This window comes from Equus caballus, chromosome 18, assembly GCF_041296265.1.
Source record: "Equus caballus isolate H_3958 breed thoroughbred chromosome 18, TB-T2T, whole genome shotgun sequence".
Classification (NCBI taxonomy): domain Eukaryota; kingdom Metazoa; phylum Chordata; class Mammalia; order Perissodactyla; family Equidae; genus Equus; species Equus caballus.
Window position 1 is genome coordinate 39,061,062 of NC_091701.1, and position 24,626 is coordinate 39,085,687.

Consider the following 24,626-nt stretch of genomic DNA (forward strand, 5'->3'; position numbering starts at 1 on the left):
TCTAGACATTTAGCCGCCACTCTGCCACCATAGGCCATGGCTTTGCAGACCTCCACCAGCTTGGATTCAAGCATGTTCTGATGGTGAATTATCTGCTCACTTGAGTTTTACTTCCCTGTACAAAAAATAGGATAGTGAAGAAATAGTCCAAGTAGGTAACTTTTGGACTGAGATCTGAGTGAAGAATATTCCCAGGCAAATGGAACAAGAATTGCAAATGTCCTGATGCAGAAACACGCTCTGTATATTCAAGTTAAAGAAAGAAGTTTATTATGGCTAATTGGTGCCGATCATGGAGAGAGTGGTAGGAGGTTCATTTGGAGAGAAAGGTAAAGGCAGGCTTTTGTAAAGTTCTATGCATCATTTAAGAAGTGCAGGCATTATTCTTGGTATAATGTGAAGCCAGTGAAGGACATTAAAGAGAAGAATAAAAGTGTCTAACTTCATTTTAAAAGCTCACTCTGGCCACCTCATAGAGAACAGATATTAGGGAGATGAGAGAGGAAGTAGGGAGACCAATTAGGAGGATACTGTAACTGTCCAGGCACTGGGAAGGTGCCAGGGCACGTGGAGGGAGTGGTCAGATTCAGAATGTATTGTGGACATGGAGCCTACAAGAGTTACCATCAGATTAGATGTGAAGAGAATAACAATGGGAAAAATCAAAAAAGAAGCTTAGGATTGGAATCTGAATGATTTGATGGGTGGTGGGGCCATAAGCAGAGGAACAGGTTTGGGATTGCAATTGAGTTCAGATTTCGTCCAGGTAGGTCTGAGATGAAAATTAGACTCCATGTAGAGAAAGCTGATAAGCACAGAACCAAAAAAGTGCTTCTTAAAAAATTTCTCTCTGCCGGCGTGGAACACAAAGCACGCTGTTAATGATCTCTAGAACAGTCTAAACTGGTAGACAACATGGGAGGCTGTGTTCAGATGGAGTGCAATGAACTTGATCAAAGAGTCGCCTAATTGGTCTGCTTCAGCATTTTTGGTTACAACCGTAAAATGATTTCTTTGAATTTAGTAAATCCAAATGCAGAAATGTATATTTGTGTCTCAGTCATTCATTAACACCCTTGAGCACATTAGTTCAGTTTTAGCTGAGTAATTTTCAAACTATTTTGACCATGACCCATGTTAAGAAATAAATTTTACTTCACAACCCCATCCATGTATAGGTTACACGAAAAACTACCGTCAACATTTCAAGAAATAACGTGTGCCATGAATTCTACTATCTTCTTTTCTACTCTATTTATTTTTTAGATTCTGGCCAATCCTACTCAGCTGTTTTAATGACTCGCTAAAGAGTCACAACTCTTAGTGTGGAAAGCCCCAGCTAAGCGCATCTTAGTTGCTCGCCACTATGTAGTGAAGAGTTGCTTCTCATAGAAGAACTTTTTTTCTAATTTCCAAATTTTTGTAGACCTATGCTTTGTAAATTATAATAAAAATAAATTATCTAAAAGAGAATTGGGAAAAAATAGAGATATATGCATAAATATCATAGATATATGCATAATTATATTTGCATATATCTATGTATATAAATATATACATAATTTTATAATTATGTTTACATTATGCATATATGTAATTATGTTTATATTTATGCAAATATCTATGATTTTGTAATGCTCACAGCAATGTCAAGTTTTTTGCTTGGGGCCAGCCCGGTGGCGCAGTGGTTAAGTGCACATGTTCTGCTTCAGTGGCCTAGGATTCGCTGGTTCAGATCCTGGGTGCGGACATGGTACAAGTTGGCACGCCATGCTGTGGTAGGCGTCCTACATATAAAGTAGAGGAAGATGGGCATGGATGTTAGCTCAGGGCCAGTCTTCCTCAGCTAAAAGAGGAGGATTCGCAGCAGTTAGCTCAGGGCTGATCTTCCTCAAAAAAAAAAAACAGTATGTTGCTAAATGCCGTGTCATGAAGGAAATGAGAATCTGATCTCTACTCTGACTCTCTGGAATGTATGTACTACTGAACCTGCCCAACTTCGGGCTCCTCTTGACAGAGCAATAATTCACTCAGTCCATTCAATATTAGCATGAGATCCAGGTGGTTGGCTTATTCCTGTGGACCTCAATGACCCCATCTCTTTTTACTTCTGTTGCCTTCATATTGGGACCTTCCCTAGAGATCCATAGATTTATGAATAGATATATGCATAACACATAAATATATGCATAATTATATTTGCGTATATCTATGTATATAAATACGTAATTTTACTATGTACAACATATACATATGTATATGTGTGTATATAATATATATAATGATGTTATATATGCACATATATGAAATAGACAATAAGTTACTTTGGCAAACTGCTATAAAGTTTTAAAACATATGTTCTCAGTTTCTGTTCGTACCTCCCTGTAGACAGCAGGGTCTATGGCCCACACTTTGAGCAGCATTGGTGGAGGTCCAGTGCCTGAGTTTGGAAAGAAGCAGAAAGGGCTATCTCGATGAGATTAATAACAGTCTTGCCTAAGGACACACCCAGCTGCCCTGAAGTGTGCTCAACCCCTGTTGGGAATTCAAAGGGATTCAGGATCCTGTACCAGCTTTAGCCAAGGATATAATTCAGGGATCATCACTGAGCGGGGCTGACCAGCCTGGGTAATCCTTCTAAAGTTCCCCTGGGCATTCCCCAGTCCTCATGAGTAGAGCCTAGTAGGAGACTCTCTGGGCCTAAAGGATCTCTGTACAGAAATCAGCAAAGGTATCAGGGCAGAAATTTGCTGTAGAATGCCTTAGCCAAACAAAGAAATCAAAGATAAGAATCTGAACCCAGGATCTGACAGGCCTTGACAGCTATTGTTCCCTAAAGATTTACCCTTAGGATAGCATTATTAGGCTCTCTGAAAGTCTAAAAAGTCTTCTACAAGATAATAAGGACAAAACAGTAACTCTCTGACCACTAGCAATGTCCACTGTGCATTCAGGTTCTAGGGCGTGACAGTTCTTCATCTGAATCTGATTCAGACAAAAAGATCAGGTCCAATCAGTTGTTTACTGGGAATGAGGAGTTAGAGAGGCCAGGTAGAATTTCAAAATTTGAAGGGTAAGCCAAGGTCAATGGATCTCTAGGGAAAGTCCCAATATGAAGGCAACAGAAGTAAAAAGAGATGAGGTCATTGAGATCCACAGGAATAAGCCGACCACCTGGATCTCATGCTAATATTGAATGCACTGAGTGAATTGCTGCTCTGTCAAGAGGAGCCCGAAGTTGGGCAGGTTCAACAGTACGTACATTCCAGAGAGTCAGAGTAGAGATCAGATTCTCATTTCCTTCATGACATGGCATTTAGCAAAATACTTGACATTGCTGTGAGCATTACAAAAAATCAGTTGGCTAACTTTAAGTACATGGACGAGAAGTGACATCTAGCTCCTGGCCAACTCTGAGGTCTCCTGAAGAGCAACAGTCCTTCTGTGAATTTCTACAATTTGTTTCTGCTGCAGATAAAACAGGTGGTTTCCTTAGCCTCACTTATAAATCATTATGTAAAAGTAAGTGGCGAGCCAGGTGCACATGTCTCAAGGAACCCTAAACACAACACTCCAGCATTAATTGGTGCTGGCAGCAATATCCCAACCTGGTCAGCTAAATATACGCGGGGGTCCATGTTCAAAAAGAAGCCAAAGCTGTTTGACACATTAAGCTGCTCTGAGTTGACCAAAATAGAAATAAATAAATAAGCCACAATGAAACCCATTGCAAACAGTCCAGCATTATTGGACCTACTCTAATGAAACAGAAAAACTTGCCATGTGGCAATCAAGATTGAGTTAATTATTCTGAGCCATAACTTAAACACTCATTGAAAAACAGTATACAATACTTGCCATTTATTAGGAATTTAGGTATTAGGTAGATCCTAGAAATATCCCCATAAGGTAAGGCTCAAAGAGGTTAAAAGTAACTTATCCAGTGAGGCTAAGAGAAAGGAAGCTGGGATGAAGGTAGTTCTGTGTGACTTCAATCCTGTGTTCATTTCACATCCCTCTCAGCCTCTCAGGGTCAGGAACAGTGTGTAAAATGTCCACATACAGTATCCAGAACAATCAGAAATCCCATCCAGAGTCAGCTACACAGACAGCTCCCTGTTCTGATTTCTGAGATCTTACTTACAAACAAAATGTCTGAAAGTGGAGCAATGACATTCATACATGCGAAGATTCTCTTCTCTCCCAAAATAAAACAATATAGAATTCCAGCCTATGTGTTGGACAGATGCTGCTTCCCTTTGGTCCTGGCTGCAAGTGAATGAGAACCTTTTTGGGGATGTGGGCCAGGTGGGAAGTGAATGCAAGTTTGGGGACCCATCCTGCTGCCCTGGAGACTGAGGAAATTGATCCAGGCCCCTTTGACCCTACAAGCCTGCTATGGGAATAGCGACAGAGTCTAGCAGACTCTGCTCTGTAAACTCTTGAGTCTGAATGGACCAGGAGTAGGAGTGGTGAAAGAAACTAGACCACTAGCCAAGTGGGACCTTGGCAGACCATGCTCACATATCCTTCACACCTTGATGACCCCTGCAAACCTTCCCACAACAGAAAGAGGGCTGTGTAAGAGGACACCCTTAGGAGAAAATGACCTTCCATTATCAAACAAGCTATAATTCACTGAAACTAGGACTCCCCCATGATCAGGAGATGTAACTGCTGTCTCCCAGACTAGGGGACTGGGGTGGGAGGTGACCTCTGCGTAGCACAGCCTGGTTGCATCTAAAGAGACTTCTTAAGAACAACCCCCATCCTGGCTAAGACCTTGGCTAAGATCAGTCCCTTTACTTTCATGCAAAACTTCCATTGTTGATCGGATAATTAATAAGATGCTGAATTCCGTTAATTCAGAGGTTGCTTACAGATCTCAGTGGATCGTAATCTGTCATCCACATATCTAATTTCACCTTGTTCTTTGACTGCTGCTATCTTCTGCTTTTACTTTAAGCATTCTCATACTCATAGCTCTGCCTCTTTCTGGCTCCCCCCCCCCCCCCCCCCACCGAGACATGAACAATTGAATGAACTGTTTCCTAATACCAGCCTCCCATTTAGCTGTACAACCTTGGAAAAGTTGCTTAAGTCCTTTGTTCCTCTTAAATGGAAATAAAACTTAGACCGATATCTCTTATCTCTTAAATGGGAATAAAAATTAGACCTATACTTCAGGTTTGTTGTAAGGATTAAATAAGATGACCGTGTGGAATGCTTAGAACAGTGTCTGGCATGGAGTAATTGAAGATAATTGATGTTATCATAGATTTGTCAGGAGGTGACAAGAACAGCCAGGTGTCAGAGTTGTCAATTAAAACAATGAGCCAAAAAGAAAATAACAGTCAAGTCTTTAATAACTTCCTGCAATCGTATAAGTAAGAAGCAAAACAGAAGAAAGCTCTGACTCCCCCAGTGTTCCACCGTTCCACAGAAAAATGGGCTGGTGGATCAGAGCCGAGACGAGGATCATCTCACTGCCTGAGGAGTCCGCTCCTGTTTTATGGCCCCAGGGGGCCAGGATGAGGGAAAGGGAGAAGATGTGGGAAAGTACTGAATACTGAGTCAGAGTGGAGAAAAATGTCCTGAAGATCCACCCAGCTCCATAAGGAGAGGCAGAGATCTTAGCCTGAGAGGGGCTTTCAAATGGAGGAAGCTGGGCTAGGAACGCAGCTATGTGGTAAAAGCACGTCCAGCCCAAGGGCAGGGAGGACCTGAGGCCTTGACAGCAACTCCCTTCAGAGTCTGCAGTGTATTGGCTGCCAACGAAGCCTGGAGGGGAGAGCAGCTTTCCCGCATGAGGCCTGCCAGGTAAGTCTTCGCAATTGTCTACGGTCTATGGTTGGGCCTGAAAGATCACACATAAGATTTTGGCCAGGGTTCAGATTCCTTCGGTTATTATTAATCTCTCTCTCTCTCTCTCTCTCTCACACACACACACACACAAAATTTACTTGTATAAAATCACTTGGAACAATGTAGATGCTACTGAGATTTTCATTGGGGAGAGAGTGTTACCTCACACACCTAATAAAAAAAAAAAGGAATACTTAATAAGTATTTCTGGCCTCCAATTTTCCTTTTTTTTTTTTCCTCCTGTAACTCGTTTAATTTTGATAAAATATATATAACAAAAAATTCACCATCATACCCATTTTTTAAGTGTACAGTTCAGTACTCTGAAGAACATTCACACTGTTGTGCAATCAATCTCCAGAACTCTTTTCATCTTGCAAAAGTAAAACTCTTTATCCATTAAACAACTCCCTATTCCCTCTCCCCTCCCCTGTGACCCTTTTAACACACCTCGTCCTCGATGTCTTGCTGAGTCCTCCACCTTAATTTCTTTTCACCACTATGTTGTGGAGAGATTTTTCCTCTTCATCATTCCTAAGGTCAAACTTAGAATCTCAAATTCCTCTTGGTTTTCTGCCAAACGAAGTCCTCATTCTCCACCCTCCGAGTTAATGGCACCCACCCTCCCTAGAAGGGACATAAGCAACCACCTTTAATACTAAATATTCCCTTCACAGTCTTGGCTACCCATTCTAAGTGGCTTATCAATTTTTTCCAAACGTAAATGTTGCTTGCCCCACAGCACTGGCTAGAAACAAAATTTCTTTCACTTCATTATAGAATGAAATTATAGGGATCAGGAATTTGGTGAGAAGAAAATACTACCGCCTTTACAACCACATTTCTGGAGCTATCTCTGAGACCTTCGAACATGAAGTACACACACTCAGTAGGTCTCTTTTTCAAGTGATTGTTTTTCCTCTGGCTCTCTAGGTGATGTGTTGACATTCTTAGATTCTCACGTGGAATGTAACGTTGGTTGGTTGGAACCTCTTCTGGAGAGAGTTTATTTAAGTAGAAAGAAAGTAGCCTGTCCAGTAATCGAAGTCATCAATGATAAGGATATGAGGTAATATTGTCATACTCCATAAGATACTTCTGAGTCTTTAACCAGCAGCAACGGAAAATACCTGGTCATATTATTAACATGTGGGGTGCAAATCTAAGAAATACATACTTTATCTATTTAAATAAATAGAAATATGTGATAGATATCTTGGGACAAGAGAAGGTCAATCCAATAATTTATTTGATCATCAATCAAATCATCATCAATCCTTAAGACCAGTAAATGCTAACACTCATTGTCCAGTTCTTTCCTCTTTCTGTTCAGCTGAACTCCAAGATATTTATTTTCCTTCATATTAGTTCTTCTTTTTTTGGGAAATATGTGTATGCTCCTAAATTGTTTTTTTCCCCTGAAAAGTGACCAAAACGTTATAAGTTAAAAGTAAGCAATCCAGCCATTTAGTCACTAATGAAAATTGTACTTATAAGTTTTCTTGAAATATTATTTAAAAGTTTATGATGATCTAAAATCATATGCATAAGCACTTCTTTCATTCATTTGAACACAACATGGCGTCGGGTTGATTAAGTATATGGATATGATCTCAGGTAGCACTTTTGGTTTATTTCCTGGATCAGTTACATGACAGTGGACAACTTTCAAAGAGGCGTCTTTGTGTGGCCCATGAACTTTGGTTGGAGAACAATTCCTCCAGACATTGTTGCAAAAAACAGAATTAAAGACACTGACATAATAAGGTAAGTGTGTGAAATTTAAAATTAGGAAGCAGTCAGGTATCTTTTTATAAAGGCGTAGGAAGCAATTCCACAAACAAATGTTTTCATTCTGTCATTCTACAGAGCGTCAAGAATTACAGTTCTAGCCAATAGATGACCAAAAGCAAAGTTTTCCTGAGAAATTAGTTTCCGCTAACAAAATGCATTTTTTCAAATGGTCAATTTCTCCCTATTCAGCCCTGAACCCAGAGAAATTCGCTAATACTATTCCTGTTCTCTGGGATTTACAACCTAAGAAACATAAGCTAGTTGAATATGCTGCATAAATGCTGTATAAACACACATAATATGAAAGTCTACATGAGTGAAAATTAAAAGAGTAAATAATAGTAATAGAAATACCATTATAATGATAGCTGCTGTTAGGATTTTCTTTTCGAGTTTAATCCTACTCCTTCCATGGGAGGGATGCCAAGTTCTGTGAATAAATTGAGAAATAGACACAGAAGCCATATATGAATTAAAATTGGGGCTTTATTGCTGGAGAAGCAGGATTGAAGAACACAGCTTAGAACTGAAGCCAAAGTGGAAGCTTCCTAAAATTTCTCCCAGAGTCCAGATCTATGAGACTAGCACACAGCCAGCTTCAGGCAGAGCAGCAGGAGTCCTGAGCTTTCCTCTTGGAGAGAGAACTTGAGTAGATGCAAGCCAGCAAGTCCCAGGAGGAAGCTGGAGCCCAGACTGTGCGTTGCAGCATGGCTTCCCCGAACTTACCCCTCGATAAGGCAGGCCTCCTCCTTGCCAGGTGATGCTTTCAGAATTGATACTCCTGGCAAGTGAAGTGGGAGTACTATCATTTACTAAGCCGTATGCATTTAACCCTTTCTACAACCCTAGGAGAGAGGTGGTAGCATTCCCATTATAGAGATGAGGACATTGAGATGTAAAAGAGTTAAGTAATTTTCCCAAGGATATACAGCTAGTTAAAGAAGAAATTGCGATTCAAACTCAGATCTGCCTGAATTTGACACTCTTGCTCTAATTCCGCACCTAAAGAAACTCTTTGCCTTTTTCAGACTCCCATTTTGAGAGTCAATGTAGTGGTTGAGTTCAGATTATATTCAATATAAGGTTAGGAAGAGAATGCATGCTGGCTAGTCTGGAAAGGACATTTGGGATACAGATCAAATATGTACATAAATGGTGGGGCAAGGGAGGTAGGTGTGGGGCAGGAATTACTTTACCCTTGAGATTGCTGTATACCCAGAACACAAGGCAGGACCTCCACACAAACCACCTTCAGCTGGCTGACCACCAGTGGCGATCACCATGGGGGGTGATTACCGCCTTGCCTAACTGCTGACTCAAATGTCGTGTCTATCCTCCATGATCAATAACAGTAGTGAAGGCTCTGGAGTCAGACTCTGGGTTTAAATCTCAACTCTACTACTTACTAGTAGTCTGGGCTTTAAAAAATGACAACCTGTTGAGGAAACATCTGTTTCCTCATTTTTACATTAAGACTAATTTATAGACTAAGTTACCTCTTAGACTGTTTTGAGAATTAAATCAGATAATATATATAAAGGGTTTTAAAAAGTATTCACACCTGCAACTAAGATATACAACTGTGTACGGGGGGGGGGAGGTTAGGGAGATAAAGCAGAAGAAAAAAAAAAGATTGGCATCAGTTGTTAAAAAAAAAAGTATTCGCCACATGAGCTGTCAGTAAATCTTGTCTACGATAGAGGCAGTATAGCAGAGTGCGAGAACAGAGCATTAAGCCAGAACACCTAAATTTGAAACCCCAGATGTACATCATATTAGTCCGTGGCCTTGGGAAAGTTTCTCACTTTTTCTATGTTGTAGTTTCTTTTCTTTTCTTTTTTTTTTTTTCGAGGAAGATTAGCCCTGAGCTAACATCCGTGCTCATCTTCCTCTACTTTATACATGAGATGCCTGCTACAGCATGGCTTGACACGCCATGCATAGGTCCACACCCAGGATCCGAACCAGTGAACCCCCAACTGCCAAAGTGCAAGGTGCGAACTTAACCAATGCACCACTGGGCTGGCTATGTTGTAGTTTCTTAATGGTACACACTCATGGGATTTTTGTGAAGTATGAGTTTTTATATATATATATAATACCTACAACAGTGCCTGGTACTCCCTTAGCACTAAATAAGTGTTGTTAAAAATAACATCTCTGGAGAGTTTGTGTCAGAGAGTAAAGGACAAATAAGAATCCTAGGTCCAGGCCCCATCTTTGACCCTAATCAAGCTCTGTCCTCATGAACCAGGGAACTCATCACTTACATGCTCTTTGTGACTCCATTCCAACATCTCCCTGTACTTGGTAGCTATTCTGAAATGCCTCCTAACTCCATCACAACTGCACAGGGGACCCACTCTAAAAGTTGAGCTCCCATGACATGCAAGTTTAAAAAACAAACTTTTCTTCTTGTAGGTGCCCTGTCATGGCAGGTGGATTATTTTCTATCGATAAAAACTACTTTTTTGAACTTGGAACTTATGACCCTGGGCTTGATGTTTGGGGTGGAGAAAATATGGAGCTCTCATTCAAGGTATTACCAGGTGTTTCTCAAATTCTGTTTACAGTTAAGAGTTTATCATTTTTAAATGGTTTCATTTTACTAATACAATCACATTTGCGACTGCCTCTGAGAGGAAATTTCGCAGAAATTTCAACGCTTCTGGATTAATGGTTTCATATCCCATATTGAATTTGGAAGAATCAGCAGCGCTCATGAAATTTACTAGAGTTCCTTAATATTTCACAATACTATTTCTGCCTCTGAATATAGAGGAAATAGCTGCCGTTCAGTGTAAATGCTATGGGATTCTTACTTGATGCAAAACAACTCTCCCAGAACATTTTTCTAATGTATTGGGAGTAATGAAATTATTCAGTAATGGGTCATCTTGGAGAGTCCAAGCAACAGAAGTACAAGAAGTGCCTCTAGAGCAGGCCACCAACAGGGGCCAGTGCACAACTTTGGGCACCTCAGACAACTCTGGGTGTTTATGCAATCATTGGTTAACACCCAAGAAAGTCGCAACAGCAGCCATACTGGGGAGTGTTCAAACAGCAACTGCTCTCCCATGGAGTGGGGTGGTATATAGTAAAAGGGGTATTACCTTGAGCTCCTGATCAAGAAAAATGGTTTTCGAGTTGTGTTCCACAAATCATATGGATCATTCCAAGATGTGAGAAAGGAAGGTTGAAAAAATGGAAATATATACTCCTTTCCCTGTTTCAACCAAAGCAGGAACTCATGTTATGTATTTTATTCATTGGAATTCTGTGAGAATGTCTTTAGCGAAAAGGATTTACCCTGCGGGGTATGGAAGGAAAAATATATCTATTTTACAAATCCTAAAATGATCCTCAGCAATATATAAAACTAAATAAACCTGTGAGTTTAATTTTCTATTGAAAAAGATTTTAGAAGTGAAAAATCCTACTTCAAACGGGGCTGGGGGCGGGGAGTCACCAGGTGGTTTCTTATTGTTGTTAATTGCCCATGAATTGTGGACAATCATTTGATAATTGATGCTTATCATCAAACTATTCCAGGTGTGGATGTGTGGTGGTGAAATTGAAATCATTCCCTGTTCCCGAGTGGGTCACATATTCAGAAATGACAATCCGTATTCCTTCCCCAAAGACCGGATGAAGACAGTGGAGCGGAACTTGGTGCGGGTTGCTGAGGTCTGGCTTGACGAGTACAAGGAGCTGTTCTATGGCCATGGGGATCACCTCATAGACCAAGGGTTAGATGTCGGAAACCTCACCCAACAACGGGAGCTTCGAAAGAAGCTAAAATGCAAAAGTTTCAAGTGGTACTTGGACAATGTTTTTCCAGACTTGAAGGCTCCCATTGTGAGGGCTAGTGGTGTGGTAAGTTCAAGCAGCAATTTAAAATATCTCTCTAAAAAAACAAAATGCCAAAGCTCTTTTGAAAATGTGTGGGAAAGAATGATTTATTACGTTATGAATAAACACCAAATATGAGTGCAGATGAGACAAAACGTGATTGAGGATTAAATATAGGTAAACTTGTGGAAGGCTTCCAGGCAGTCATGTTCATTGATTAATTCAGCAAATGCACATTGAGCATCAATAAACCAGGCAGTGTTTCAGCATTGGATTATAGGGTGATGAATTAAGTAGACCTGATCCCTTCTTTGTGAAGCTTAAAATTGAGTAGGGAAGAAAGATAATAAACAAATAAGCTAGTAAAGTGTAAATAAAAAATATAATAGCTCTCGTTTAGGGAACTGGCCACAGTGATGAATCCTTCTAAGTTAGGGTAACCACCTGAGGGCTTTTGAAGGCCAGGCCTGAGAGACGAAGTGTCTGTCAGTCAAGCACTAAAGCAGAGAGCTCTAAGCAGAGGATGCCCCTTGTGCAAAAACTCTAAGGTGACAGTTTGAGGCAATCAAGAACAGGAAATTAGATGAATGTTGTTGTCAGGGTGTGAGGGAGAGAAGAATGGTACCAGATGAAGCTGAAGAGGGAGGAAGGAGAAAGATAATGTAGGTCTTTCTAGGCAGAGCAAACATTCTTTCTTTCTTTCTCTTTATTTCTCTTTCTTTCTTACTTTTTCTCTCTCTCTTTCTTTCTTCTTTTATGTATTTCTTTCTTACTCTTGCTTGCATTCTTCTGAACGTAATAGGAAGTTATTGAGTAGGGTTAAGCAATGGGTTGCCATAATTTAACTAGAGTTTTACAGATTTCAAAGAGGTGTTGAAAATAACAAATATTGTCAGACAATGGCAGAGAAAGTTCCAGGGCACAAGGTAACATACCAAAAGGGAAGAAGCCAAGCTAGATAGATTGGATGGTAGTACAAAGCTAAGAAGAAAACAAGGATGAAAGGCATTTCAAACCCACTCTAGGAGTGAGGCCTAATGTGAAGAAGATGGCAAGACATGAGGACATTTACCATAGAATGGGTTTAGGGAGGTTAGTCAAGCTTTGACCTCAAGTTCCTCCCCATGCTTGCATATTTTTGACTCTCTTTTATTGTTTTATTTCTCATTTAATTTTACTCATAAAGATTCCCAGTCTTGTTTCATTTTCTTTCAGAGATTCCTTTTTCTTCATGCAAGGGGTTCTCAGACTTGACCATCAGTCAACCTGCTCTTTTAGGCCAAGTTTCTTCAGTTCTCCCCACAAGGTGGATTGTACAAACCAACCACTCTCTGCCTAGCAAATCTCCCAATGACAAGGATTTAGTAAAGCCATTCTCCTTGACGGTAGAGGGAGATCTGGGAAGAGTGTGAAAGAGAGGAAACTAGTCCGAAAATTTGTTCTGTTTTTATAAAATTCAGCTGACAAATAAGTCTATGTGACCTGTTTGTATGTAACATAATATATCATAAAATTGCCCTCTTTATAGATCAAGATAGAACAGCAGCTACTTCAGGTGGTTCGACCTGATATTTTATCCCACGTAACTCTTTAGGAAGAATACCCTGGATTTATACACTGTTCAAATAACATGTCTGTAAAATAAATTTACATTTTTAAATTCTGTCTCCTGAGCAGGGAAAAAAGAAAGAAATTTTCGTTGTAGTAACTTTTCCCTCTCAACAGCACAGAATCTCAGCAAGAGCATTACTGAACTTTAGCCACCAGAGGGAACTAAAAAACTACCTTTCGCCTCCTCTGCAAGGCTGACTTGGGTTAAGCCTGCCCAGGACATTTTTGAAGCGTTCTCCAAATGAGACAGCTGTCTGCTGATGTCTGGGCTATAATATATCAAAATGCAGAAAATATCTTTTTAATGATTTTAACAAGTCCTTTCCTTCTATTACCTCACTGTTTGATGCCTTCCTTAGACAAATTTAAATAAAGATGTCTTTTGCTTCCTTCTAAGGAGCCAGGGGGGAGCAGTATCACCATTTAAAAAAAAAAATGGGACCTTTCTCCAGGCAAGTCAGAGTGAGATTATCTAGATCATTATTTTGGATAGACAATCGTCAAAAGTTCCAAGAAAATAAACTCCACAATTTTTTGTTTCTTGTTCCTGTTTTCTCTTCTTTCAACCTACACACAGGAATCTAAATCCATTGAAAGTTTTATCTTTTTTGAGTGAGAACAAATCATTTCTTATTTAAACAAATATACTTGATACGAATAAAATAATGTCACAAATAATTTATATTATATATTTATATTGGATTTAACTCTTAGCAAACAGCCTATAAGCTAATGTTTAACAATCCTATGATAAACTGTGGACACCCACCTCCTAAGTTGGAAAATAAAATAATTCAAAACAGATCATTTAAAATTTATATACTGTCCGATTTTTTTTTTTTTTAAAAAAAGATTGCAATGGCTTACAACAAAAGCATGGATACAATTCTTTAAAAATAAAATGAAAAATCAATTTTGAAAACAATCCACAATGAGATAAAGAATAACAATTTCTTGGCACTTCATAGATTATTTCTATATGAAGAAAAGCAGTTTCTACAGTAATTTCCCGTCAGAGAGAAGGGAAACAGATCTTCACATGAAGTGAAGGCAAAGGATAGAAAAGTTTTCTCTTTCCTTCTGCTGTCTTTGAGTGCTTGGAAGAAGGTATTGTGCAAAATAAATGCAAAGAAATCAGTGAAACTAGGGGTTCCCAAACACTGTTCTAGGCAATGTTATTAGTTGTGATGACAAAAGTAGGATTCCGTGGTCAAATACGTTCGGCAAACTTTCACACTACATTGCCTCTTAGAGCAGAGAACTAAAGGTTAACTTCCAGAAGGTTCTGGAAGTTCTGGAGTAGGACAACCTGTTCAGCTGTGTTGAAGCCAGAGGTTTCCAAACCCATTTGAAGAGAGAATATTTTCTGTATAATCTACCAGTACAGGAGCTTATACTGATCTCTGTGAAGACCCCGAGAACAATTGGAACACCACTTTCTTCTTTAAACTCCAGGATTATTCTACCTGTGTACATTTCTATCAAATCTCCTCTCTGACGTTCATGGTCATTGATTCTTTCTGTGCATTCTGACCGCTCTCCTTTACTGACCGTGGATTGTCTCCTCCCATATTTTTCATTTTAAATTGTGAATAGAGCTTTCTTTGAGAATTTCTGTTGGAGATTCTGATCTTCTAGAATTGTTTTGCTTGCCAGCCACACCAGAAGTAACCAACCTGGTACAATTTTTATGTTTCTTTCTGTGCTTTGATGGTCTGTCATGGTTCCTATCCAATGCAAGCAGTGCAAATTTGCATCTCTGACCCAAGCTAAGGTTGGCGTAAAGTTTTATATTCCCATGGGAGAATCTAGCTTCCCTGTTATCTCTCTGTACTAATGGGTAAACTGTTTTTCCCAGTACACCGTTCCATTGAGGGTCTAACTCTTTAGTTTTCCACCTTTATGTAGAAGACCTCAATTCCAACTCTGGTTTATCCATGCCCAGGTTTTTCTCCTGTCCTTACAATATTGGCCCCTTGCTTACCAATACTTGAAAATTTCCCTCTTGCTTTTAGATTTTCCTGCATTTTGTAGTGCCTTAAGATTCTTCTTACGTTCTTGCAAGCTAAGCTATGCATGTAAAAATGAGGACCAAGCCGCTGAGCAGACTGTTACAAAGTTTGGCAACTCTGTGAGCGACACAGCCTGAGTCATACAGCACCCCAGAGTTAGAGATCTTTGTTAGGCACCAGGAAACAGGAAGGACCACAGATAATGTCCCTGGCAACAAAAACCTTACCACCTCCCAGCACAGGAGGCTTTCTGAATGTAGACTTGCTCTACACAACTCTTCCAGAAATCTGAGAAGTCTAAATCGCACCGTTAACCCACCATCTCGTTAGCCCTGCTCAGAATGTCAAAGGGGGCAAGGGAATCAACATTTTTCTGCATTAAATTGTGACTTATAGAAAGCTGCCTCCATATTTGACCCTGTAAATCCATTAAAAACCTGGGTGCCTGCCAGAAAGTGACTTTAAACTTGGCTCTGTATCAACTTTCATGACTTTCCTGTAATGAATTGTAGCTTGCCTGAGTCATTAAGAAGATTCTGACAGGGAATCAGCCTGAATCTGCTGTTCCTGAAGGACTCAACTTATCTATGATTCAGTGCCTAAGCAGTCAAATAGCTTGGAGGGGTCAGCCAGGGAACACAGCCCACAACTGTTGGTTTGATTAAATTGCACATATGTGCATTGACTTTTAATATATGCATCAGACAAACTTGAGACAAGAAAATAACTACTTTTCATGCCACCTTTTGCTCATTCTCTATTCAGCATTCTGGGCAAGGGTTAATTAAAAGCTTCTGTTTGTTGGCTCTGTGGCTGAATCACAGGCCTAAATGGACAGATTGAAGCTGTACTTTAGCAAGATTACATTATGTCTCTGTTAGAGATAGCAACCAATAAAATCGTAGTGCTAAGTAATGCCAAGCTATTAACTTAGCCATCTCTTAACCTTATTATATTTATATTCTGTGTTTTCTGAATGTCTTGTTCTACTTTAAAATATTTTTTCTGAATGCATGTTTTATATTTTGCTTCCTAGCTTATTAATGTGGCCTTGGGTAAATGCATTTCCATTGAAAACACTACCATCATTCTGGAAGACTGTGACGGGAGCAGCAAGGTATGTTGAGCTGGATTTTCTCCCTCATAGGAGGTGCAGCTGATAGTTGGTACGGGTGTAATTGACAGGCGCAGGGTACAACATCTTCATCGCTCACTTGAGAAATTCATTTTTACCAATGGAAATAATAACTCACTTCTAAACTTCTATGTAATCATAAGGTTGGTGCTAAGAGGGTCCACCACTAAATGTACAGACAGCGACTGAGGGAGTAAAGGTGTAGGTACTGTAGTCAACCCCTTCAGGGACCCAGTTCTGGCCCCATCACTTGTTAAAGTGTGTTAACTTTGCAAATTCCTTAAAGTTTAGGTAAATGGCAGTAATAATAGTGCCCACCCTAGAGCTGGCATGAGGATCGAATTAGATAATATGTATGAAGTGTGGAGAACAATATCTGACACTGAGTGCTCCACAAATGTTCACTGCTACCAGAATAAAGACAAAAATGTGAAAAGTAACACATTACATATAAAGATAAAATAATACAGAAAATAAAGACAGCACATGTTTTTAAATAATTAATCTAAGGGAGCAATTTTATTTCTGATTCAGTTGCCCCTCCCCATTCTGCTACATCTTAAGGAAGTAATGCAAATCACACTTTCATGATCCATGGTAGAAAACCCGACAGCAAAACTCCCACAAACTCAGAGCACAATGGTTGGAGGAGGGAGGAGGGCCGGGGAGAACAGAGCAGGGACTCCACAGTGCTGGCGCTGAGCTCTGGGTGACGGCACCTCCCTCTCCAACATACGTTTCCCACCTGTTCTCATTCTGTGGGGACAGTTACAGTATGGGTGCCAAATAGGACTCACAGGAACATCAATTCATCAGTAGAACTCAGTCCCATAAATTGCAGATCACTCTGATAGAGAAATTGTTTTGAGATGACAATCTAGGCTTGTGTAGACTTATTTCTTTGCTTTAACTTAGAGATGCTGCTTATATTTTCAAGTGCATCTCATTTCTAAGATCTTAATTCAAAGGTGCTACTAGAAGAAAAGGCATTTTTGTCATCTGTGTTGCTGTAATTCAGCCGTGGATTACAAAATTGAGGCTAAGAGAATTCTTTCTTTTTTTTTTTTTTTAACTCTTCTCCTCAAAGCTCCCCAGTACGTAGTTGTAAATTCTAGTTGTGAGTGCCTGTAATTGCGCTATATGGGACACCGCCTCAGCATGGCTTGATGAGCCATGCCATGTCCGCACCCAGGATCTGAACTGGCGAAATCCTAGGCCACCAAAGCAGAGCACCGGAACTTAACCACTCGGCCACAGGGCTGGCCCCTACGGAATTCTTTCTTAATTAGAAAAGAGAGTAAAATATTAAATAATGCAATCCTTCAAGACTCATCATTTTAGTGATTTCCTGTGCTTGATTAACCAGTATTTTATTGGAAAAGCCAAGTTCTGATCTTGAAAACTGTTGCATCTCTAGGGGATGCTGGGAGGCAGAGGTCTGAATTACACAGCCCGCGCCTTCCACAGAGGCCCATCTTCTTTTTCGTCTCATTACTCCTATTTAGCTTCTGCTTCTTATGCTTGGTTTAAGTAACAAAAAGTAAAGAAACATGAAGGAAGTTAACTTATGTGAGGCAGAATTAACAAGGCTTAATACCAAGCCAGTGACTATAGCATTCCTCCAAAAAACCTCAAAAGGAATAAAACACTAGGATTCTACCATCATGCCCTATCCGTCACCTTACATAAAAAGTCTCCTTAGTTATTAACTTTTCAACCAGCTGAGATGTTTCTTTTCAAGGGAATATCTCACTTCTCTTAGTACTAACATAAATTCCTTGTGTGATGACATACATCCATGCTTCTCAAATTTTAAGGTGCACCTGGGGAGTTTGTTACATTGCAAGTTCTCGTTCAATAGGTCCACGGTGGGGCTGAGATTCAGCGGTCCCAACTAGCTCCCAGGTGATGCTGATGTTGGTCCAGGGACTACCCTTTGAGTGAGGAGGTCTAACCCAATGATGCACTTGATAATCTAAGTTAAATCTCAATTACATTATAAATGATTCACCAGATGAAACCATTCAGATAAATTTTGCCAACAGTCTATTTTTTTCTAAAATGTTTACATTGGTGCAAAAACAAATTGATCACAGATCCAGAGCCTTAGAGTTAATTGACCAGGTAGATATTACTAGGTTGTAAACAACTGGAGAAAATATTTATAAAAATTGAAAATGTGGTTCCATTACCCAAATCAGTATTTATTTTAGACATTGGCAACTCCTTAAAACTGGACTTCTCTGAGAGCACTTCCTATGAACTGGAGGATGCGAACACCCCAGCAACCTGATGATTCCTTGTGCTGTCGGCAAAGAAAGACTTTAGCCTTTCCTACAATAGAACACAGCCTCTAGGAGTCCAGTTGTCTAGACAGTCCAGCAAAGAAGCATAATAATTTCCATCAAAGTAACTTAGGACCGTGACTTGGACTTCCCCATAGCCCCAGTGGCTTAATCATTAAAAATTGGAGCCTTAATCATGTGATGGTTTGAATGCTCCAATACCTCAAACACCAGTGCTGTCTGGGATTCAGAGCCCTTGAAATGACATCCATTTGCATCTTAGTACTAACTATACTAAATAATTTTTATTATTGCAGCTAACATTTATTGAGGGCTTACCATGTGCTAAACACTTGACAGTCATTACCCCGACCTTCTGAGATAAACGCTATTGCTCTCCAACTTAGAAATGATAAAAATGAGATTAGACAGGGTAAATAATATGCCCACACTATCAGAATTGAAAGTGGATTTGAATACAAAACATCTGCCCAGGGTGCCCACGTTCTTCACCACTGCTGTCAGAAACCTTTGACCGGGCTCCTACTTGTGTTTGCTGCCTGAAGTGACCTTCTCTATTCATTTCTCCCACAGCTTCAACAATTTAATTACACCTGGTTAAGACTTATTAAACATGGGGAATGGTGCTTAGCTCCCATCCCTGATAACAGAGCCCTGAGGCTGCACCTCTGTGATAACAGAAACAAAGGGCTAAAATGGCTACATAAATCAACATCAGTCTTTCACCCAGAACTGGTAAGCAAAATATCTGTGCTTCTTCTTTACCACAAATCCAACTTTCAATTAAATAGGACATAGAACCCCCATTGTCAGCTTCCTCAATCAGAAGCTTTAAATGTGTTTGTGACAGTAGAGGCAGTGTAAAAGTTCATCCAGAGAGATGAGCAGATATTTTTGTTAATTGTTAAGTCCTTTTTTTTCTTTTACAACATTATTTCAAATCAGTTATTTTAAATAGAAGTCACCAGGTTCTTTGGGTTATATTGCCGTCAACATCTTTGTCTCTAAAAGTCATTTGCTTCAGTCCATTAAAGCCAAAAGTCAGGCTTAGTGGCTACAGTTGGTTTTCACTGGTTACCAGAAAAGTTTATAAGGAGAGTATATGAGGAAAGCAAGAAGCAGTGTGGTTCCTACAAGCCCTGCCCTCTAGTATGAATCTGGTTCCACATTGTGCCTCCTTTCCACACAGGGAGACTTTTTCTCATGCCATCTGGATCCCAGAGACCTAGGCTCTCAGGGGCCTGCTGGAGCCAGCTCCAACCAGCTTGCAGGAGCTGACTGTGTACAGCACTTGCCCCCCTACAGTGGTAGCTTGAAACCAGCCATGATGGGAGTATCACTCCCACACTACCAATCAAGGGATTTTTTCCAGAGGTCCAGTTGTTCATATTTACTAGAACACACTTGCTCTATCCTATTCACTCTCAATGTCCTCTCAGTTTTTCCCAATTATATTTTAACAGGGTACAAATCCATAAGCATTAGTGTAGGATCTTGGGGTGGCAGAAATAATTTGAGGACTGCCTTCTCAAATTTGCCACTATCTTACTAGCACGTGGCCACCAAATCCACTGAATGCGTCGAGTATATGGAGATCATCATTTTGCTCAGGACCGGCCCCAAAATGAGCACACTTTTTCCTTGAAGTGCTTTCAATCTTTTTGGTGTCACAGCCAGTGACTATTCTCTTCACGACATTTTTCATCCTGCTCAGGATCAAAGTCAGGACCTGAGTAACACATTCTCCAATCTTCCTCCCCATAGATCCTCCCTGTTATATTTCATTTCCTTATGGACAATTTTTTTTCTCTTTGGTGATAATTTTATCACCAAAAAATTAGAAATTACTAGCGTATAAGCTGCTAATTTTATGTTGCATAGTGTTGGGGAAATCCGTAAACATCTATTGAATAAATTACATCTTACCTTCTGCTTTCTTAACCCTGTGCTAAAGGGGAGAGAGAGAGATTGAGAATCAGAACACACTCCTCATCTCCAGAAGTGAATCTGTCACCAGAAAAAATTTCAGGTTGATGAGAAAATGTTTAGGAAGAGACAGTCTTTAAATCACATAGGGCTTATTTACCAGCTAGATTGGCCCCGGAACTTAAGCCTTCATTAGCTGATATTTGTATAGGCTCAATTTTGGTCTCCTTAAAAGGTAAGCCAATTTGTAAGAAGATAACTTAATTAAGATGGCAAAAGTTAGAAAGCTGCTCCCCTACCTTGTTTGTGCCTGCGACATTGTCACATGTTACATAGCTGCCTTCTGCGTTGGGTTCCCCTCTTCATGCTGCTAGATGTTATGGAGATGAATATCTTGACAGTCATCTTTTTCCTTTTTTTCAGTTTTTGGTAGTTTTCGTACTAAAGCTCCCAAGTGCTCAAACATATGTGTGTTAAAAAACAAGAGAAATGGTGAATAAGGCTATAAATCACAGAAGCATCTCTCTTCTTTTAGAAAGCATTAGTAATTGAGAACTTCAGGGATGGACATAGGGTAGTAGTGAGTTTGACCCTGGATACCAATGAGTTATTAAAATTGTACATTTCTAGATCTGCATTTAAAAGATGTCCTCTAGATCAGCCCTCCCCAAATGCACTGGATTGTGACCATCTAAAAGGAAATACTCTCACAGGTGGTGTCTGTGATTGGGACATGAAATGCTCCTCCACCACTGGTTCCCACATCAAATGTCTTTAGGCTGGGGACGAGTTATTTAGTTACCTCTTTACAATCGACCAGCAGAACATTGTAGATAATCCAGAATGTTTTTGCTCAAGTCCAGCTGCTTTACAAAACCTTGAGCATACTCAATCGCCACATTTCCAAATTCCTACAAGGGGAGCGATGTTTTTGTAGGAGCATATTTAAAATAAATTATTATGAAGTCACCCTATTCGATCAATTTTTTTAAGTATTTCAAAACAATATATATATAATGAAGATTATCTTTGTCACAGTCATGGATAATTGAGAGCATTGATGGGTGAAAAAAATTATAAACATGAACACGTTCTAAGTAGGTTATCGACCATTTCTAGGATATTCAATAAATATTAAGCAAAATTGCACCCTTTGAAATACCTTTGACTTTTTTCTAATTACACGTTGTATTCCAAATTTACATTCTGAGGCATATTCTTAAGAAATTAACTAGCTTACTTTTTGTGATGGTGTATTTTTTCTTTACCACCATCAGTGAGGGAGCCAGGTATCAAATATAGTAAATGCCAATTGGAATTATTTCCTTTAAATAATACAGTTATTACCCATTATCATCAGAAAATTCATCTTTTGTTTCCTGAGGAGCTAAAAGTCTTGTAGCTTAGAGAAGTATGAGAACCTAGTTTGAGACAGAGAAAAAAATACTGTCCAAAGCCTGTGTTTATGTTATTAATTTAGTTCAGTAGAATTCCTAAGGAATCAAAAATACAATAAACTATCTTTTTTTATTGGTCTCTATTTCTTTGCATCTCAGTTGTCCAATTCAGCCCACTGCTCATTCCCAGGTTCCCTTTCTCTCCAGGTGAACCACATTGTTTTTGGAAACTATCACCAGTTGTTATGCTTGGAAGGAAATCTTTCTCAGAAGACCCTGAAAGTTGCTGCTTGTGACCCAGTGAAGCCAAATCAAAAGTGGAAATTTGAAAAATATTATGAAGACTGAAGAGCAACTGATATTTTTATCTAATAAACCCGTTAGACACTGTGAAAATGACAGTGAACTTGGTGACTATATTTCTCCAGGGTTGTTTAAAAGTTTCAAAATTATTAACATTTGAATGGAAGATTTTTTTTTTTAAATCACAATATTTGAGACAGCAACAGTTAGCTCAGGGAAACAGTCCAACATTGGATTGGAGTCCTTCTTCAGCACCTGGTGGCCTTTTAAATTGCCTGCTTCTTCCCCTTATGCTGGAATTCAGCCTGCAAGTTTCCCCATGCCATCTAAAGGTAACCGGAAATGAGTTCAGAAGTATTTGGGGAAACACATTGATACTAAGGATGACTGTTTTTGTTAATAACTAACTCTTTCAGCCCACAAGTAGGTAAAATCAATGAGAACCTGGTCTTTTACTTGCTATTTCTTCGTCCAAAAAAAAAAAAAAATTTACTTGAGTTGCTATAGCTAGAAGACCTCAGAAACGCAAAGTTATCACCTTGGTGAAATCCCGCTGGACCACAAGCGTGTTTACCCAACAGTGTGAAATAGTGTTGATGTAATACTCCTTGATGGCAGGATTTTGATCTCGACACCGCATAATGTTTTTTCCCAATCTGACTCAGTGGAAAAAATTTTAAGTGAGGAAGTCAAATGCTTATTCAATTCTAGATATGGACATTGTTTCGATTCATTTTCTGCTTTTAAAACTACACTTTTAAAAAAAGTCATATACTAGTAACTTTCTAGCTACTAGTTGTGTGGATATTTAAAGAGAAAGAAAAAAGGCAAAGAAGAAAAGGCCGGGTCTCAACACACTGTAGCAACCAAAAACACATTTAATTGTTGAGCACATTCTAGTGGGGGGTCAAATAAGAAGAGTTGAAACAAATAAGGCAGAAATAGAGCACTGGAAAAGTATTCAGGTTCTTTTCTATAAAATACTACTTTAGATTTAGCAGCAGTCACAGGGATGAAGTGTGCTAAAAATGGGCTCTAAAAGATATCAAAGTAGAAATAAAGTGAAGGAAACCTAGTAAAAAGGGAAAAGAATGAAGTAAACAACCATCAGGAAGAGAGTTGAGAAAAAATTGCCCTACTCTTGGCCAAAAAAGAAAGGGGATCTGACACCTCTGTGGGGGAAAAAATAATAAAGCCCCAGATGTGGGCCTAATGATAACATTGATAAATTTGGGGGAAAGTTCAATAATTCTTTGATCCAAGAAGAGCCCCTATTCTTAGGTATGGCAGTACTTGCACATACCAGAAGAGATCTTAGAAATCCTGATATCCCTTTCATTCATTTTGGCAAAAAAGTTGATGCCCAGAAGATACATTACCTGTCTAAAAATCCCAGACCAGTTAGTGACAGAATCAGAATTAGAATTTGCATCTCCAGAGACAGGGCTCGTTCAATTGCCCCAGGCCACCAGCCTAAACAAATCTGTTCCGAAGCATTCCTCTGAAAGAGATACATAAATATTTTTGCTGGGGTGAGTCTCTGGAGGACATCCATGCTATATGCTTGTTAACATAAAAAAGAAAACCTTTGTTCAGTTGAGCTGATGGTAAAATTAGGCATCTTTAATTCTGACTTCCTGTTTAAAATGTAATTTGGGGGCCAGCCCTGTAACTGAGTGGTTAAAGTTCAGCACACTCCACTTCAGCAGCCCAGGTTCACGGGTTCAGATCCTGAGTACAGACCTACTCCACTCATCAGCCATGAGGTGGAGGTGTCCCACATACAAAGTAGAGGAAGACTGGCACAGATGTTAGCTCAGGGCTAATCTTCCTCAAGCAAATGAATAGGAAGATTGGCAATGGACATTAGCTCAGGGTGAATTTTCCTCACCAAAAAAATAAAAATAAAAAACAAGAAGACAAAATTTAATTTTAACTCCCAATTAATTACACAAAAGTAGAGCAAAAACTAAGAATTGGAAGGGGAAATAGTTCTGCATATTTGCATCATATTTAAGATGTTTTATTTGAATCATTGACATTGCAGATGAGATAAGAGAATGGCTAGAAAATGAGATAATTCTTCTCAAAACAGAGCCATATGGGAGAGAAAACACAAGTCAGTTGCCAAAGGACTAACTGAATTGCTGACCAAACTGAATATGCTGGATGCCTCATGCAATTCTTCGCGTAACTGAAAAATTTTGAAAAGTTTTCCACCAGTCTAACGACACTCTTTTTATTCAAAAACAGTATCCACCAAAAACATCAACTCTATTCAGAAAAAGATAAATTATGTCTTGGATATATTTACCGTTGGGTACACTAGCTGAAGAAATTTGAATGTTTTTCTCAAAAGAACCCTCAATTGTCTGTTCAGTGTATGCTCTTCCTGACTTTACCTTGACATACTTATTATATGAAG

The 24,626-nt window shown here is 39.4% G+C and overlaps 1 protein-coding gene across 1 annotated transcript in view; it reads left to right on the forward strand.

Moving 5' to 3' along the window:
• The window catches only part of GALNT5 (polypeptide N-acetylgalactosaminyltransferase 5), a 47,289-nt gene extending 23,241 nt beyond the window's left edge, over positions 1 to 24,048 (forward strand). The window contains exons 4-10 of the mRNA XM_001491135.5: positions 6,799 to 6,934; positions 7,513 to 7,632; positions 10,081 to 10,198; positions 11,212 to 11,535; positions 16,171 to 16,251; positions 19,149 to 19,310; positions 22,106 to 24,048. Coding sequence (XP_001491185.2) covers positions 6,799 to 6,934; positions 7,513 to 7,632; positions 10,081 to 10,198; positions 11,212 to 11,535; positions 16,171 to 16,251; positions 19,149 to 19,310; positions 22,106 to 22,246 — 1,082 coding nt within the window. The 3' untranslated portion in view covers positions 22,247 to 24,048. The remainder of the gene's footprint in view (positions 1 to 6,798; positions 6,935 to 7,512; positions 7,633 to 10,080; positions 10,199 to 11,211; positions 11,536 to 16,170; positions 16,252 to 19,148; positions 19,311 to 22,105) is intronic.
• Positions 24,049 to 24,626: the final 578 nt, after the last annotated feature.